Source organism: Chrysemys picta, chromosome 10 (genome assembly GCF_011386835.1).
Source record: "Chrysemys picta bellii isolate R12L10 chromosome 10, ASM1138683v2, whole genome shotgun sequence".
NCBI lineage: Eukaryota > Metazoa > Chordata > Testudines > Emydidae > Chrysemys > Chrysemys picta.
Genome location: NC_088800.1, coordinates 16,524,693 through 16,541,462, shown reverse-complemented (window position 1 = coordinate 16,541,462; position 16,770 = coordinate 16,524,693). Strand labels below are relative to the sequence as shown.

The 16,770-nt window shown below is 42.4% G+C and overlaps 1 protein-coding gene across 6 annotated transcripts in view; it reads right to left on the bottom strand.

Annotated features, from left to right (window-relative positions):
• CEMIP (cell migration inducing hyaluronidase 1) overlaps positions 1-16,770 on the bottom strand; it is a 147,868-nt gene that overhangs the window by 20,103 nt on the left and 110,995 nt on the right. For all 6 annotated transcript variants that reach the window (XM_042856672.2, XM_065559328.1, XM_065559329.1 and 3 more), the window contains exons 14-20: positions 9,877-10,082; positions 8,093-8,162; positions 6,954-7,082; positions 5,593-5,678; positions 2,941-3,072; positions 862-897; positions 599-754 (exon numbers count right to left, since the gene is read on the bottom strand). In XM_042856672.2, the coding sequence (XP_042712606.2) occupies positions 599-754; positions 862-897; positions 2,941-3,072; positions 5,593-5,678; positions 6,954-7,082; positions 8,093-8,162; positions 9,877-10,082 (815 nt within the window). The remainder of the gene's footprint in view (positions 1-598; positions 755-861; positions 898-2,940; positions 3,073-5,592; positions 5,679-6,953; positions 7,083-8,092; positions 8,163-9,876; positions 10,083-16,770) is intronic.

The window sequence follows — 16,770 nt, the reverse complement described above, 5'->3', positions numbered from 1 at the left end:
CATGCAGAAAGATATGACATTCAAGCTCTTTGTGCACTGGAGACTTCTCTTGGGGTGGTTACGTTTTTAAAAACAACAAGAAAATACCATTGCCTTTGCAAAACCAACTCAGAGCACCAAGATCATGGACGAGGTCACCTGTGAAACTCACAGGTAGCTTGTAAAACATTTAACAAGGGCACAAAGATCATGCAAACCCAGCAGCAACTGTGCTTGGTCCAAAGCCTGGGCAGGGATCCCGAGAGATTTCCTTGGTGACTGGCAGCTGATACGGGTGGAGATTGCTGCATTGCCCAATCCTTGCTGACTACATGTACACAGTTGAAAAGCTTGCCCAGTTAGCAAACTCTTCCTCTACTTTAGCCGTCCCCCCAGCCCAGTTCACGAAGCAGGTATTGATGCTGTCCTGGCAGCCTGCAAGCACATGCCTGCCAGCAGCAGCTGCACAATGAGGACCTTGGGAACAAGAGACATGAAACAAAATCCTCTGTGTATAATTTCTTCAGTTTAAATTACACCAAACTGTGCTTAAAAATATATATAAACTTAAACAAACAGAAGGGATGGGAACTGTTCCCTTGTGCTGGGCAAAACTTACTGGCCTATGGGGAGAGTCCTTCCGCTATGATCCAGGCCTCCGGGCCCCCAAATGTGGTTGTCCATGGTCTCGGTCCCCACGTTTTTACTCTCACCGACAAACAGGCTGTTCTTTATTTCTTGCTTTGAACCATCGTCATGTGGGAAAGTTCCGCCGCTAGGAGAGACAGGACTGTATGTTAAAGGGGTTGTTTATGGCAAACTCTATTTTGGAATCATAGGCCAAAGTAGGGGGATGGCAAACTAGGAATGAATAATGCTTACCTTGCCAAGGTCAGGCCAATGCCATTGTCTGCAAACCTGCAATGAGAGAAAAGAGTGGGGAGGTGCTTCACATGCAACGATACAGAGCCTTCGTTCTTCCCAAAGGTAGGCAATGCCAAATTGAGATATCCAAACCAGTAAGGATTTTAATATGAACAAGGAGGGCTGGGGTTAATTAACAAAATTAAGCTCCCTTATTTTAAATGGGAGGGTGGGGTGAACTAAAAGCTTTAGCAATTTTGTTCATATTCCAGTTTGTGAAAAAAGGTTTTATAGCATGGCTCATAAGGTGTATAGATCAAGTGTAATGGTAGTTTGATAGATCTTTAACTGAGATTATATTCTGCCATTGCAGGGGGAAGGACTTACTTATTGGATACTGATCAGTCTTCCCCCCCAGCCCCATCTCTGACTACCATGACCGTTTCAAAGTTATTTAAAGAAGTCCAGTTTGTCTCTCTCAAACTATTTTCCGTTATGTAATAATCCTCTGCCCTACACACATTTCCCCCTTATGCGCCTCTGTGTTTATTTCTCAAGTCACATAGCCTTTCTATGCAGTAGCTTAAAAGGGGGTAGAAGATTCTGACTTCTGTTTCATCAGTGATCAGATACAGATTGGAGAGAGACCTGAATCAAAACTTTGGATCAAAATGCTACTGAGCTTTCAAACTCCGAATCTGGACCTGGATCTTAATTTTACAAATGATTCCTATTTTTATAATGGGCCAAACCAGAATGCCAGTTTCAAACGCCCCCCCCACACTTGGAGGACATTAGAATCCAGATACAGAGATTAATGTTATAGTGTGAGCCCATCTCTACTGTATACTGACACAAGCATCACCGTTACAACTTGGTGCTAGAATTTAAACCGTCACGAATAAGACAAAAATCAGTGTAACGCTGGGAACAGAATAAAAACAATCTCCTTGATTCAGTCAGTAGGTGGTAGCATATTACATGCTATCTACTTTTCATGTATTATTCTTACAGCCCCAGGAGACGTTCATGTACTGCATGCCACATTAACATTTGCTTTGTTAATGTAATACATAGGTCTTCCTGTAGCAATAGAAATGAAAATTAACTCTGATTATGGCTGCAGCCTCAGATGCACTCCAAAGGACACTGCCAAAAACTGATAAGATGGAGAAACTCGTGCAGTATTTAGAAACTATGCTATTTCAGTAAAGAATGCAAATGTCAAAATAACATGCAACTAATCTGAAAAGGCAGGAATGATAAACATTTTTGGCTAACATAGTCCATAAGAAGGACAAATAAGAAGACTTGATATTATATTTCTGTCCATTCTGACCTACTTTAATTCTTGCTGGTCTCATGGAGTCACTAAGGCCAGTTTATAGCCAGTGGTCTCTTTAAAAGGCTTGGATTATTCTAAGGTAAGGCAGTTTTTGCAGGCAACTGGATACCGCATACGGGCAGACAATTGTACGAGTGTAGTGCAATGTACCCTGTAAACTAGCTTTTTACTTTTTTGCCTTGGTTAATTGAGGTTGCTATCAAGATACTGGATCAGAAGCGGAAACTGAAGAAGATCATCCGTTCCCAAGTGCAAAGAGAGTCTGTCCTGAGCAGCACAGGAAACTGCTTTCAAAGGGCGTACAATGTGCATTTTCCCAATTCCTCTCCCTCCCTATCGTGATGCATAGTTTTGTGTCTGCTTCCTTGGTACTGGCTTATTCAGCACAACGCTGAACCACATAAAACTGAACCATGACCCAAGCTTAGCCGGGGAGGCTGGTCAGGCTTATGATTTATTTTGTTTATTTTAAGCACTTCATTTTTCATATAGAATGGTTTATTTGAGCCAATTTTTGCTGCTGCTTTGAAAATCTGTACAAAATCACACTCAAAAACAATTCAGCAGACTCTTCACTTCGGACAAAACAGGTTTTGTTTGTGTAAAATAATGCCTGTGTTTTCTGAATGTTTCATTTTTATTTTAATCATGACCATATGCAAGGTGCAAAGCGATATAAATAGTCTAACCACAACTATGCTTGCCATAAACACGGAGTTGAACTCCTAGGGTTGAAATAAGGCAAAACTCACTGGCAGTCATCCAGCCATACGTCTCCACCCCTCAGCCAGGCCCCATGTTCCTGGTTCTTGTACGCAATAAAGTGCTCAATTATCGCAGGTTCCCTAGGCTTCAAAGGGTCAGCATCTTTGTGTGGACTATATCTGTAAACACAAGAAGAGCAGAAACTGTTGTCAGTGGAAGGCAGTCTACCCCAGTGAGATTCGACGGCTGTATTGACTTGTTAAACATTTGGTGGGATTATTTCTGCTAAACACAGGAATTGCCAGGCTGGATCAGACCTATGGACCATCCAGTCCGGTAGCCTCTCTCTGACAGTGGCCAGTACCAGCTACCAGGAATTGGCGAGAAAAGCTCCAATAGTCAGTCGTGAAATAACCCGTCCCAGGAAAAAAAAAAAAAAAAAATTAATGGAGATATCCCATCTCCTAGAACTGGAAGGGACCTTGAAAGGTCATTGAGTCCAGCCCCCTGCCTTCACTAGCAGGACCAAGTACTGATTTTGCCCTAGATCCCCAAGTGGCCCCCTCAAGGATTGAACTCACAACCCTGGGTTTAGCAGGCCAATGCTCAAACCACTGAGCTATCCCTCCCCCCAGTTTCTTCCTTTAGTTAAATGTTAGTTTATGTCCCGAAGCATGACACTGTATCCTTTCTAAAACTCTTGGGGTTATTTAAAATCCTCCCTACTAGGATTCTTACTATCTATACAAATGTCCAATTCTTTTCTTTTAATCCTGCTCAACTCTTGGCCACATGGATATATTGTGGCAGTGAGTTCCACAGGCTAACTGCGCATTGTGTGGAAAAGCAAAGATGGTATAAAAGTGAAAGCATTTTGAGGAGACCATGATGACATCTTCTTTGCTGCCCCTACCTTATGTCACCCAGGCCACTAATAATGAGATTTATTAGCTCGCAGGCTCTCACATATGATGAAATGATGGTCTGGTGAGTCATGAAGGAAAAAGGCAGAGATAAATGGAAAGCTCGTCTCTCTCACCAACAGAAGTTGGTCCAATAAAAGATATTACCTCAACCACCTTGTCTCTCTAATATCCTGGGACCGACACGGCTACAACTACACTGCATGTTGGGGTGTCATTTATTCCTGCTCTTCGGGGGCAGCTATCCTTATCATTACTAAGGCCTGGTCTACACTGGGGGTGGGTATCTATTTAAGTTACACAACTTCAGCTACGTGAATAATGTAGCTGAAGTCGACGTACTTAGATCAACTTACGCTCTCCCGTCGACTTTGCCTGCACCTCTTGCCCTGGTGGAGTACCGGAGTTGACAGGAGAGTGCTCGGCGGTCGATTTATCGTGTCTAGACTAGACACGATAAATTGACCCCCGCTGGATCGATCACTGCCCGTAGATCCAGTGGGTAATGTAGACAAGCCCTAAATGTCTTCTGTCAAATACAATGCAGTTTAGAAAAACCTGACAAACTGGCATCCACGTCAGTGCCAGCAATGGGCAGAACCAAGATTAAAATTCATGGGTCAGAAATGTCGAGTGAGGCCAGGCTGTCAAATCATTAACAGATTTTCAACAGCATTTTATTTCACTTAATAAGCCATCACATCAACCTAAATTGAGCATAATGATCATAAGATTCCAGCAAATGAACATCACTTTGCCAGCTTCATCATTATGAAGTCACTTGGTATTCACGGTGAAAGCACAGATCCTGGTGAATTCACTGGACACTAACAAACATTCTCTTTGGGATGGATTCTGTCTCATTTACACCAGTGTATGTCTGGAATAACTCTCTTGGAAGTGGGAGTTAGCATGGATTTATACTTCTCTAACTGAAAGCAGAATATGAAGTCTATGGAGTTATTCTCAATTTACAACAGTTCTACGGAACACAGAATCTGCCCCAGGAAGTCTGACTGTCATTCAGCAACACTCTTTAATTGCTAAGCTTTTAGGGCTCATTCCAGCCTTCAAATTGGAAGGCACAAACTTTTTGGAATCAGCTACTGTGCATATATGCCATAGCCAGTTTTCCAAGGCACATATTCTGGTATATGAAGAGGCAACATCAAACTCTCTGCTGTAGATGCTTACTGCAGCAATGGAAGGGGTTCTTCTGTCGCTATAGTAAATCCACCTCTCTGAGAGGCAGTAGTTAGGTTGACCAAGAATTATTCTGTAGACCTAGCACTGTATACACTGGGGTTTAGGTGAGCTTAACTCTCTCTCTCTCTCTCTCTCTCTCTCTCAAGGGCCATGACTTTTTCACATCCCTGAGCGACGTAATTCGGTTGACGTAACTTTCTAGTGTAGAACAGTTCCCGGTAGAATTCTGAGGTATTGTCAGGGGTTTTAGAACAATCACCCTATTGGACTGAGCTTACACTCCTCACCAGCTATCTTGTAAAATCAACTACTGTGGTTGTACCTGTCTGTGTGGGAAGTACCAAACCCACCAATGAGATTCATGGAGAGTGTCAGACTGAAATGGTACAGGTAGGCCACACCCCATCGACGGCAAGGAGAAAGCGAAGCCTTTTGCTCATTAGGAAAATTATACAACACCTACTGACAACAATGAAGAAATTCCCCATTGACTTCAGGGGGAGCAGGATCCAACCCTCAAACTGCGTTATACACATAACTTTCTAAATCAAACCATGGACAATGCATTACCTCCCAGAAATCAGTGTCAGGAAAGGTCTTTTGTCCTTAGCAGATGCTGGTGTGGTTTTGACTCCATTATCAATGATCATGCCAGCCTGGGGAGGAAAAGGAACTTTGTGATGTATTTATACACTGTAAAATTATGATGTCATTTTAAGTTTCTGGGCCAAATCTTCAAGCTGGTGTAAAACACCAAGGCTTTTTATTTTTTAAGTCAAAGGCATTATCCTGATTTACACCAGTTGAGGATCTGGCCTTCTACATTTAAACACCACCTAGACCAACACCAGTGAAAGATGGTGCAACATTTAAAGTACAAGGCAAAGATTTCTGAGAAGGACCAGAATTTTTGTTAAATTTGTCCTGATCACTTAAGCAAAACATCACTCTTTTTAAAGTCACTAGCTCTCTCTGACTTGGGTAGGTGCCTTATGCTTTTGGGGAATCTTTAGCTAACAACATGGCTCTCCAGAAAATTATTTGTATTTTATTAGAATGGTTACCACTCCAGTTGAAGATGAATTGAAATACCAGCCCCTGGCCAAGTAAAAATCCATTCCCATTGATACTCAAGCAACCTGGCTGTGAAATCCTGCCCAGAAGTGCTGCTCCTAGAAGATGTGCATCTGAGAATTGTGTCATAGCATCAGCCACTCGCTGTGTCCTATAATGCATCATTTCAGCATGGACCACTTTCAAGGTTACTGTTTCTGCAAGTGGCATGAGAAACAGGAGGACTGTCCACTCTACCACCTTCTGACTGCAGCCCCTTAAAAAGCCCCTTGGGTTTTCCAGCACCTGTTCAACCCATCTCATTAGCCAATTAAATACGTGCTGCAATCTAAAGACATTAAGTAACAGATGAAGGCTCAGAAGGTCAGTGTACAGTTTCCCAGGGTAGTATGTCTGGGCTGAATAAGTAAAGAGATTTAGGAAGTGATTAGACTGAGCTTATATTATTTTGTCTACCAGATGCTATTGATCAATGGCTAACATTGGCAGCAATGATCTATAATCAGGCAAGCTGCCAAAAGATGCAGCTAGCGGCACCATTTTAGAAGAGCAAAAGCAGACAGATGACCTGGTGGAAAGGAGTGAAAGTAAGACCCTCTTATCTCCCAACGTCCCATGAGAAAGTTTAGCCTTTAGCCCAAGAATAGTAAAGTGAATCCAATGTAAACAGAGTCTGTAATTCTATTATACCAGCAAACAAGCCACTTGGTTTGTAGATACAAATGCTGAAAATGAGTTTGCAATTGCTTGCAGTGAATCAGAAATCACAGGGCTTAATAGCTTGCAGGCTCAGAAAGCTGGAGAAATCGAGTGGTGTTTTTAGACATGAAGATAGTTTTCATTGCGTGCAGACTCACTCGGTAGTTGGAATGTGCCCGATTGTTATAGAATTTTCCCATTGGAATGTGCTCAGTGTAGCCTGGAGAATACATTCCTTCCGAGGGGCCCGTAGGCACATGGTGAAAAACAAACCAAAAGCCTGTTTCCTGCAAAAGGGAATACACAGCATGAGCCTTCACTTGAACTTTACAGATTTACATTAGTACAGGGGCTTACCAGGAAATAGTGCAAGGTGAAAGCTAGCAGATTTCAGGACACATAACAGTAGGTGGTATTGCTCTGTAACTACATGCAAAAGACACTCCCCCCGCCCCCCCCCCCCCCCCCACACACACACGAAAGCAGTTATGGCCAGCATTTTCAGGCCACCTAAAATTAGCCTCCAGCATCCATACTGAAGCACCTAAATGTAAAGTGGCCTGATTTTCAGAGGTGCCGAGCACCCACAAACCCTACTTACGTCAATGAGAGCTTCAGGTGCTCATAGGGTGACCAGACAGCACATGTGAAAAATTGGGACAGAGGGGTGGGGGGTAATAGGAGCCTATATAAGAAAAAGACCCAAAAATCGGGACTGTCCCTATAAAATCGGGACATCTGGTCACCCTAGGTGCTCAGCCCTTTGAAAAATCAGGCCACTTATTTAGGTACCCAAAATTGATCTAGGTGCCTACATTTAAGCATGGAGGTTTGGAAACTTTGGGCCAAATACTTTAGTTTGTTTATTTTTTCAATTAAAAATAAACAAACAAAGACAATTGAGCTGAGTTAGAGTTTCTGCAGAATTAGCATTAGCATGGATTTAAATGTCACAGCCCTACATACCATTCATGTACTGGTTTAGGACTGAGCCTGTTCCCATTGTGGTCAATAGGAGCTTTGCCATTGACTTAATGGGAGTAGGAGGGTTGGGTCTTTAATTTATACAGGCTCCGGTTTGGGAATTTTGTTAAAAGCAATCCAGATCTGCAATCCCTAACTTCAGCAAATGACCAGAAATGGGCAGGTGAAGGCAAAGGAGATTGCATTTGTAGCACTAGCTGCATCAATATATGGCTTTTAGAAATGCCTGAGCAGTGGAAACAGTGAGACCCAAAAGTTGCAGGGCTTTTGCAGTTGTTCTGAATTTTCCCAAATAAGAAACTTTTGTACTCACTTCGGATCCTGCAGCTGCACAGTTTATAAGGTTGTTATGCGGATTGGCCATCCAGAAGGTGGATACAGCACTGCAGATCAGGAACAAAGAAGAGCATGAAAATGACCCCCGAAGCACACACAGAGGAGTTAGCATTCCATTGCATACAGTACAGGCAGGTCAGATCATAAAGCAGATAAGCTACTGCCTAGAGGGTGTAGCAACTGGGGCTTCTTTCTCTCTCATCATATCACAGCTGTCACCATCATCTGCAGATGCAGCAAAATGGCCTTATCTTTAAAGACCTCAGGAATTAAATGAGGCATTTTTACTGAAATCCCAACCCTGGTATGAAGCTGTTAGCTGTCAATTATATTTCACGATAAGGTAAATGTGTCATTGCACAAGTCATAGACAAGAAAAGCCCTACAATGGGGTTCCAGGTTCCCTGGAGACTGGTTTAGCCAGGGTTTTGACAAAGAGTTTCTATGGGCTTTTCATAGCAATCCCCTAGCATCTGCTCTTTCCACATGCTATTGTGGTTCACTACCATCCCCCACTGGCTTCTCAGTCCATGGCCAGATTCTCATAACCATCCTTAGACTGAATACTCCCACCGAAATCAAGAGGACTATTCACAGAGTAAGGTACAAAGCAACATGTGTAAAAATGGACAGAATCTGGCCCCATAATTTTATTTTAAAAATTCAATAAGAAGCTGGGGAAAAAAAGAGTTAGCCCTCTGATGTCACAAAGCCTAAAACTTGCTGTTAGCTAGCCATAGTTACCAGTGAAACCCTAGCTCCAGAATGCGTGCATTGATTGTGGGGGTTCTTAGACGGAGAGGGCAGCCATTCTGGCCATGTTTCTCCTATACTTCATCTAAGTCGGTCTTTACAGAGTAATGGGATAAAGTGCAAAAAGAACTCTGGCTAAAATGCTTTTCATTTCAACCACTACCGAGATCTGTCCCATAAATCAGCCCTGTTGAGGTTTTGTGAATAGACATATTAGAAGATTGGATCTTGCAAGATGGGAGATGAGGTTGCTTAACACCTTCTAGGAGGCACTCAGCGGTTTGCCAGGCTGGGCTTGGAGTTTGCCTCAAATAGAAACGAGCTTTAAGAACTTTCATGCACTCACTTATATAGTGATTAGTAGTAGGGACTCTATGCTTAGGCAACCTTTGAAATTCCATAGCCACGTTCCAAGGTCTTGCTGAACTACATTGAATTCAACTCTTTGGTTTGAGTTTACTCCCTGTACAGTATATGCCAAGTGGATGCAAAATATGACTGTTGGGACAGATTCTTCCACCCTTCCTTACACTGAGTAATATTCTTACTCCACAAGGAATTCCACTGTAATCAATGGGACTAGTTGCAGAATAAAGTACAACTCGGTATGAATAAAGGTGGCAGAGTCTGTCCCTTTCTGAATTTAATAGCATTTTATACCCACATAATGGGGATGTAAATGAGATGCAAGGCAATGCAGAATCAGGGCCATTTGTCTTCATATTGCACTTTGAAAGGGATGCATGCAAGAATATCTGCGATAACAAGCACTTTAGTTGACCTTACACTAAAAATACTAAGCAAAATTATACCCTGCATGTGTAAATGTATAAATAGCAAGGAAACATCCTGCAGAGACAGCCACCCTATCTTTTGGAGCACACGACCCATATTGCTGAAAGCAGAGTACTTAACTATATACACCCAATCCTGTGTTTCATGGATAAAAAAAGTCAAATCCTACAAGGCGAGGGAAAAAACAAACAAACAAAAAAGATTTCCACTTACTTGCAATCCTGCCTGGGTTTGGGGATGTACCCTGGGTATGCCCCTTCTGTAATCGTCTTGCACATTTTACTGTCTCGGTCAGATGGCAGGAGAGTGCTAGGTTTAACAAGCAGTCCAAGGCAGTGATCAAATGTGTTGCGTTCCTCTGGCCCATCCTCAGTAAAGAAGCAGTGTCCCAGGGTGTTGTAGCCCACAACGTCCTTAATCTGCATGTACAAAAATGGAGCTGCATTCAGATTTGGTTTTCCAGCCACTTAGAGATAATAATAAATAATAATAATGCTATTAATTATTATTATTTTACTGTGGATCCTCAGTCAGAGACCAGGGCCCTATTGTATCAGGAGCTGTACAAACACATTGAGCATAAAGATGGTCCTTGTCCCAACTAATTTACATACTAAGTGATAGTGTAAGCTTTTAAGATTTAAAAAGAATTTGCCATTTCATATGAAATGCTAATTACACTCTGCTGTAATCTGCATGTCGAGCAAGTGATAATATTATAATAAAAGACAAATAGCTTGAGAAGACGAAGAGACGGGAATGGGGGGGACATCAGATGTTTAAGCCCCATCTGGGCTCATTCACTTTTGTGCGCAGTTACACAAACAGCGAGGTTGATGGACTAAAATGTATCCCCTGAAGTGAAAAAAAAATATTTTTCCAGACTATCAGAGATGCTGCTAGTTGTTTACTGGACAGGCTGAGTTGTTTTAGGTCTGACCTGACCCTTTTTCCAACTGATGACAAGAGCTTTACTTGAAATTGAAACAAACCAGCTGGTGTTAATCAGTGTAGCTCCATTGAAAACCCTGCAGTTCACATGTAGTTCACACTGCAGCCCTATTGTCTCTCACAGAGCTGTGCTGATTTACCCCAGTTGAAGATCTGAGGTAAAATTTTCAGAAATAACTAAATGACTTAGGAGCCTAAAACCAGGGCTGGGTGGAAAACAATATTTCCATTTCATGGAAAACATTGAGGTTTCAGAAATGGCTTTTGTTCTGATGTGGAACAAACTTGAGACCTTTCCAAGTTCTTTGTGAACAGTGGGAGAGAGCAAGAGATCTCCAGAACTAGCAGAGGATTAGAAAACTCCCATGGGATGTGGGAGATCCAAAGTCAATTCACTGCTCTGCCTGGTACCCCCTCTCCCTGGTCCAATGAATACTCATGTGTCTATACAAAGTGGAACAGCTCAAACAGGAGACACTGAAATGAACGCTGGAGCATGGAATGGGAGACTCAGGCTCAAGTCTCTGTTTTGCCAGATTCAGAGCAGGTACTTGAACGTGGCTCTCCCACATCCCAGGTGAGCACCCTAACCTCTGGGCTACTGATTATTCTGGGGTTGCCATCTCCAGCCAGATCTTCCTGATGAGGTTTGGGTGGAAACCAAGGCATTTCCACTAAACAGTTCGGTTTAGACCAGTGGTTCTCAAACTTGGGCTACCGCTTGCGTAGGGAAAGCCCCTGGCGGGCCAGGCTGGTTTGTTTACCTGCCGGGTCCACAGGTTCAGCCAATTGCGGCTCCCACTGGCCATGGTTCGCCACTCCAGGCCATTGGGGGCTGCAGGAAGGGTGGTCAGTACGTCCCTCGGCCTGCGCCGCTTCCTGCAGTCCCCATTGGCCTGGAGTGGCGAACCATGGCCAGTGGGAGCTGCGATCGGCCGGACCTGCGGACCCGGCAGGTAAACAAATCGTCCCAGCCCGCCAGGGGCTTTCCCTGAACAAGCGGCAGCCCCAGTTTGAGAACCACTGGTTTAGACAAAACAGCTTTTCCAGTAGGAAGAAGTTTTGTTGAAAACTTTGCAACCAGCTCTACCGAAGACCCATTTTCAGAACTGATTGAAGCTCTTGACAGTCCAAGTTCCATTGACTTTAAATGAGACTTGGGCTCCTAAATACCTAGGTCACTTTTGAAAATGGACGTAGGCACTTTTGAAGTGTTTTCTGGTCTTTATCTCAGAGCTTTCAGCCAAGGGGAACCAACTTCCAGGGCTGAACTTGAAATGGTTAAATAGAGACACTCAGACAGAATACTTTGCCTGCCAGATCTATTGCACACTGTCATGTGCAAACACATGTATTATGCATAGCCCATGGTCCAGTGTAAATATTCAAACCTCTGAACACAAATCATCACAGTAAATTAAAGACTGTTAAAATTACATGCAGTGTAATACATTCTGTTAAATGACTTCTCCGAAATTTGCTGCTAACTCTCTCGATTCAATTAGATAGCCAAGCAAGTCTACCACCACCAGTATTTCAGTGTCAAATGAGTGTGCTGTGCCATTTTAATAATCCCGTCTTGGAAAGCATGAAATTTGCCAGCCTTGCAATTAGAAACACCTATTGGATACTAGAACATTTCAGGAAAATTAACTAACTATCTTCAAGAGGAGTATCACCATACCTTTACATCAGCAAGGCCTTTAGTCACAGGGATGCCAAAACTGCAACTGACCAGCTGTGTAAATCTATTATCTTTCCTGAGTACACTGGCAACACTTTAGAGACACATATATGGTGTTTCTGGAGTGTTTAGCTGCTGAAAGCTGACAAGTGACTTCTCAAACAATTCCTCAGGTACCTGCTACACCAATTCATCACACCAGTGAACTCTGGAACTAGATCTATATTGGTGTAATACATTAGGACAGAAAAGTGAAAAACGGACGTATTACTTAGAACATGGCTAGGGAACAACAAATCCCTGTATAGGTTCAGCAAAAACAACGAGGAGTCCTTGGGGTACCTTAGAGACTAAAAATTTGTTTGTCTCTAAGGTGCCACAAGGACTTCTCGTGGTTTTTGCTGATGCAGACTAACATGGCTACCCCTCTGAAACCTGTATAGGTTCAGTACCATTGCAGAGGTAAACATCTGCTAGTATTGTAAGAGGGAAGCCAATATATTGGCATAGGCTGGAATGCTGTACTGTGTCATCTCCTTTGGCAGATATCCCTAATGTGGGATTGTGGCTCTGGGCCAGATCCTCAGCTGGTGTAAGTCAGAATAGCTCCACTGAAGTCAAAGCAGCTACACTGATTTACACCAGCTGATTTACTTGTCACCCTTTACTTGATTCATTCCTTTTCCTATTTCTGGCCCCTGGGATGACTCAGCCTGGAAACTGACAAATATGGAACTGTTTCATTTTCGGATTCTCATGCACTAGCACAGTGCTGAAAAGTTTGGGAACTGCTGGACAAGGTTTGTTTGTTAAAAAGATGCATGGGGGGGGGAATTAAATTTCACAGAAACCTTACAATTAGTCTATACGCTTATTTTAAGTGTAATTTATGGCTAGATTTGACAGTGCCCTTTTAAATAAAGCAATTGCCATGTAGCTCAGTTGGATTACTGAGAGCAGATATCACTGTAACAGTTAGATAACACTCCTGCTTATCCCCAGTAGCACAGCTCTCTCGAGTTCTGCCAGACAGTTTATCAGGCTTCATTTCATGTGCATCCTTGATAACAGCTTCCATTTCAGCCTGCACCCTATGGGCCAGTTCAGTGGCTCTGACCAGGGTGTAAGTAACAGCAGAATTTGATCAATGGGGTTGCAGTGGTATAATGGAGAGGGAAAGTTGGCCAGCGTATTGCAGCAATCCTGGACAGTTTCAATTACGTAATTACGGCAACAAGGCCATTTCAACCCGTTCGGTTTGAGAAAGGCCATCCCTGCCCTTAAAGTGAACATATGCTTGTGGACAAGCGTAGAACAGGTTAGGTTCGAGCCAGCCACAGCTATTTATTGATTGTCCAGCGACAGGCGTTCAGCATCAGTGTGTAAATGCACAGGAAGAGGACTCTGCCACCAGGAGCAAACAGTGACATGTGTTTATTTTTTCTTTCTAATCTTTTATAGCGTTGACATTTCTGAGCCTGCTGCCAAGGGTGCTAAAAGCAAAATAATTTGTGACACTAGTAACCTGAGAGCCCAGTGAAGAGTCTGCATGGAAATTTCCAAGCTGCTTTAACAATGATTTAACTGTTACAAAATACCCAAGTGCCTCCCCCCTCATTCACCAAAGCATTAAGCAAGCCTGTAACTCTAGGCCGGTGAGCTGTCCCATTGAAACCAATGGAAATACTGGAAGTCAATGGGACCACTCACATACCTAAATGTAATAATCTGATCAAGTGCTTTGCTGGTTTGAGGCCTAATATTCCAGCAAATTTTGTGTGTGTGTCTACTGAGAGACTAGTTCACTCAAAGATCACCAAGGCAACTGGTCTCCTGGCAGGTTATGCCTTGGCTCTATCTGCTCACAGAGGCAGTGAATGATATGTGAGGAGAAGCGGGCAGGAGATTACGGTTTCCTGATTTTCTCTTCTATAACTTAGCTAACTTAAATAAATGGTGCCCAGATACTACAGTGAAGACCATCTTAGAAGTACAGGTAATAACAATGGTACTTTCCTCGTTGGAGATTTGGCTGTGTTTTTGTGACTTCAGGTAGTATCTCCAGGGGAAAGAAAACTAGATTTCATAGCAGAAAAGAGCGCTGCAGGATCAGCTGAGGAGGAATTGCTCGGGGCATACGTCCAATTATAGGGTAATGAGATTGAATGCATTTTTAATTGAAATGAACTACATCGGTGTAGTTTATCAAACTTTTAGAAATCCTCTTTTGTGCTGCAACGGGACAAACAGCTAGACTGCACAGCATGGGATTTCTTTCATTGGGCATTTCATTTCAACAGAGGGCAACAAACATGCAGCTGAAATAAAATGTGCAAAATCAACTTTTTGGAGGTAATGAGTGTAGATTAATAAATTATACATTTTTAAAAGTAAAACAATAAACAGATTAAATGATCAATGTAGGTTTTTTGTACAATTGCATTTCTCTTTTAGTGGAGGTTTCCTTTAAATAACTTGCCATGGATCAAACGCCAAGGCCCCTCAAAGAATCACAGTTGTTGAGTAACAACCCCAGAATTAAGCAGTTTTCTTCAATCACATCAGCCTGTCTGCATTTCATCATTGCTGTCTTGGCTAGAAAAGCCTGAGAACAGGGATCCTTACAGTATTTCCTAGTCACAATGATATGGTTTTTATTTGGAAAAGGCACAAGGGACTGAAAATTTCCAAATACCCAATATAAATCCACCCAGCTGACCCGTGAAATGCCACTCTCTGGGTATTTGGTTTGGCAGTGAGAACAAGCATCAGTCAATAGAGACACAGGGTTTAAAATTAGAATCAGAGCTGAGGTTTTAGTCATCCCTCTGCTAATCAACAGCTGTGTAACTGCCACATAGCTAGAGGATGTGTTTATGGTGCCATTATTAGGAACCTTCTCATTACTTGACAAACAGACTCCTGGCAATTCTCTTCTTCCAGGCTGTGTGTTAGTTACATTCTTAGTGCTGCTACATGGATGGCTTTAAATTGGAAAGCAGCTATACACCTTGGATGTCTAATAAAATGTAGATAAGGTAAAGTAGAACAGATTTTTCAGAAACCAAGTCTACAGCAGATTTTAGGATCCTGTTGAAAACAAAATGAGGGATGAAAAATGTTGAGCCTGAACAGTGCTAGCTCTTACAATGGTTCAATGAAAAGTTAGTGCAGGTGTTTTTAAAATACCAGTGATATACTAGGAGAATTCCTAGTGCTCAATGACCATCATTTGAAACAGCCAGTGGCATGGCATGCTGGTGGTCTCATGTTAAAACACTGATCTCTTATGCCCAGGGTTGAGATCTTGGCTGGTTAGAGACCTGTTAAAAACACTTTTGTATATTAGCTCGGATTCTTTTTTTCACATGTGGTGCCAACACAGGAAAAATGTGGGATTCCCGAGGAACTAACAGGCATGTTGAGGCCACTGTTTTGGATTGATGCTTGGGAAAAGCTGAGAAGTCAGTTCTGATGTTTGTTACATGCCTTTAAAAGCTCTGCTTTCAAAACACATTTCGGAACCTTTTCTGAATGTGGGGCCAAGGTTTCTCTCTCACACATTCACAAAATGAATGTATATGGTGGTTGGTTATATGGTTTCAGTACTAACAGCCAAATTGTACTTTTTGGCCTTGGGCCTAGATATCCACAAGCAGTTGGGTGGACGGACATGGGGTCCTAGCTCTAATTTCTAACGTGCGCGGCTTTCAAAATAATCTTAAAAACAACATAAAGTTAAAGTTAAGGAACACACTAAATGTGATCAACAGAACCTGCTTCTATTTGAGAAGGCACTAAGACGACAAACAGTGCTCCATGACAAAGCCCTTAGAGCTAGCATAACAGTGATACAGAAGGTGTGCATTTGCTGATCAAAGCCTTTTTGAATTAAACTCAACTCCAGTCCCTGTACTGTTCATGCCCCAGGAAAGCAGCACTGATGGAGTCTTGTGAGAATGTTTTTCATTGTGTTCTTTACTCTGAAGTAGAGTGATTGCCCAGAGGTGCAGGGAGTTTGCTGCTGCTGCTGCAGTGGTCATTACATGCACTCTCCTGTGCTGTAACTTACCTGATAAATAGATGTTGTACTATAGGAAACCTACAGGATCACCTTAGTGTTCTGACAAACAGCTCTGTTAAATCAGAGGTCTCTGACTGCTTACGTTGTGAATGGGAATTTCAAACAAAAATCCTTATTAGCAAATTAAAGTAACCTTAGATCTGGTGATTACCTTCTTTAACAGTAAACTATTTGTTTATAGATAGATTCAACAACCCGTTGTAGATGGGATTGTCTGCAGGAATCTCTGAATACAATGGCATTTGAAAGCCCTGTCAGCTCTGAGTCATGTATAAAATTTGGCCCCTGGTTTTACATTCTTATGTTGGATTTGTGTTTTAGACACATGTTGAAATATATTCATATTAATATCACTCAATAAATCCAGGGCAAAAGAGAAGAGCATTTG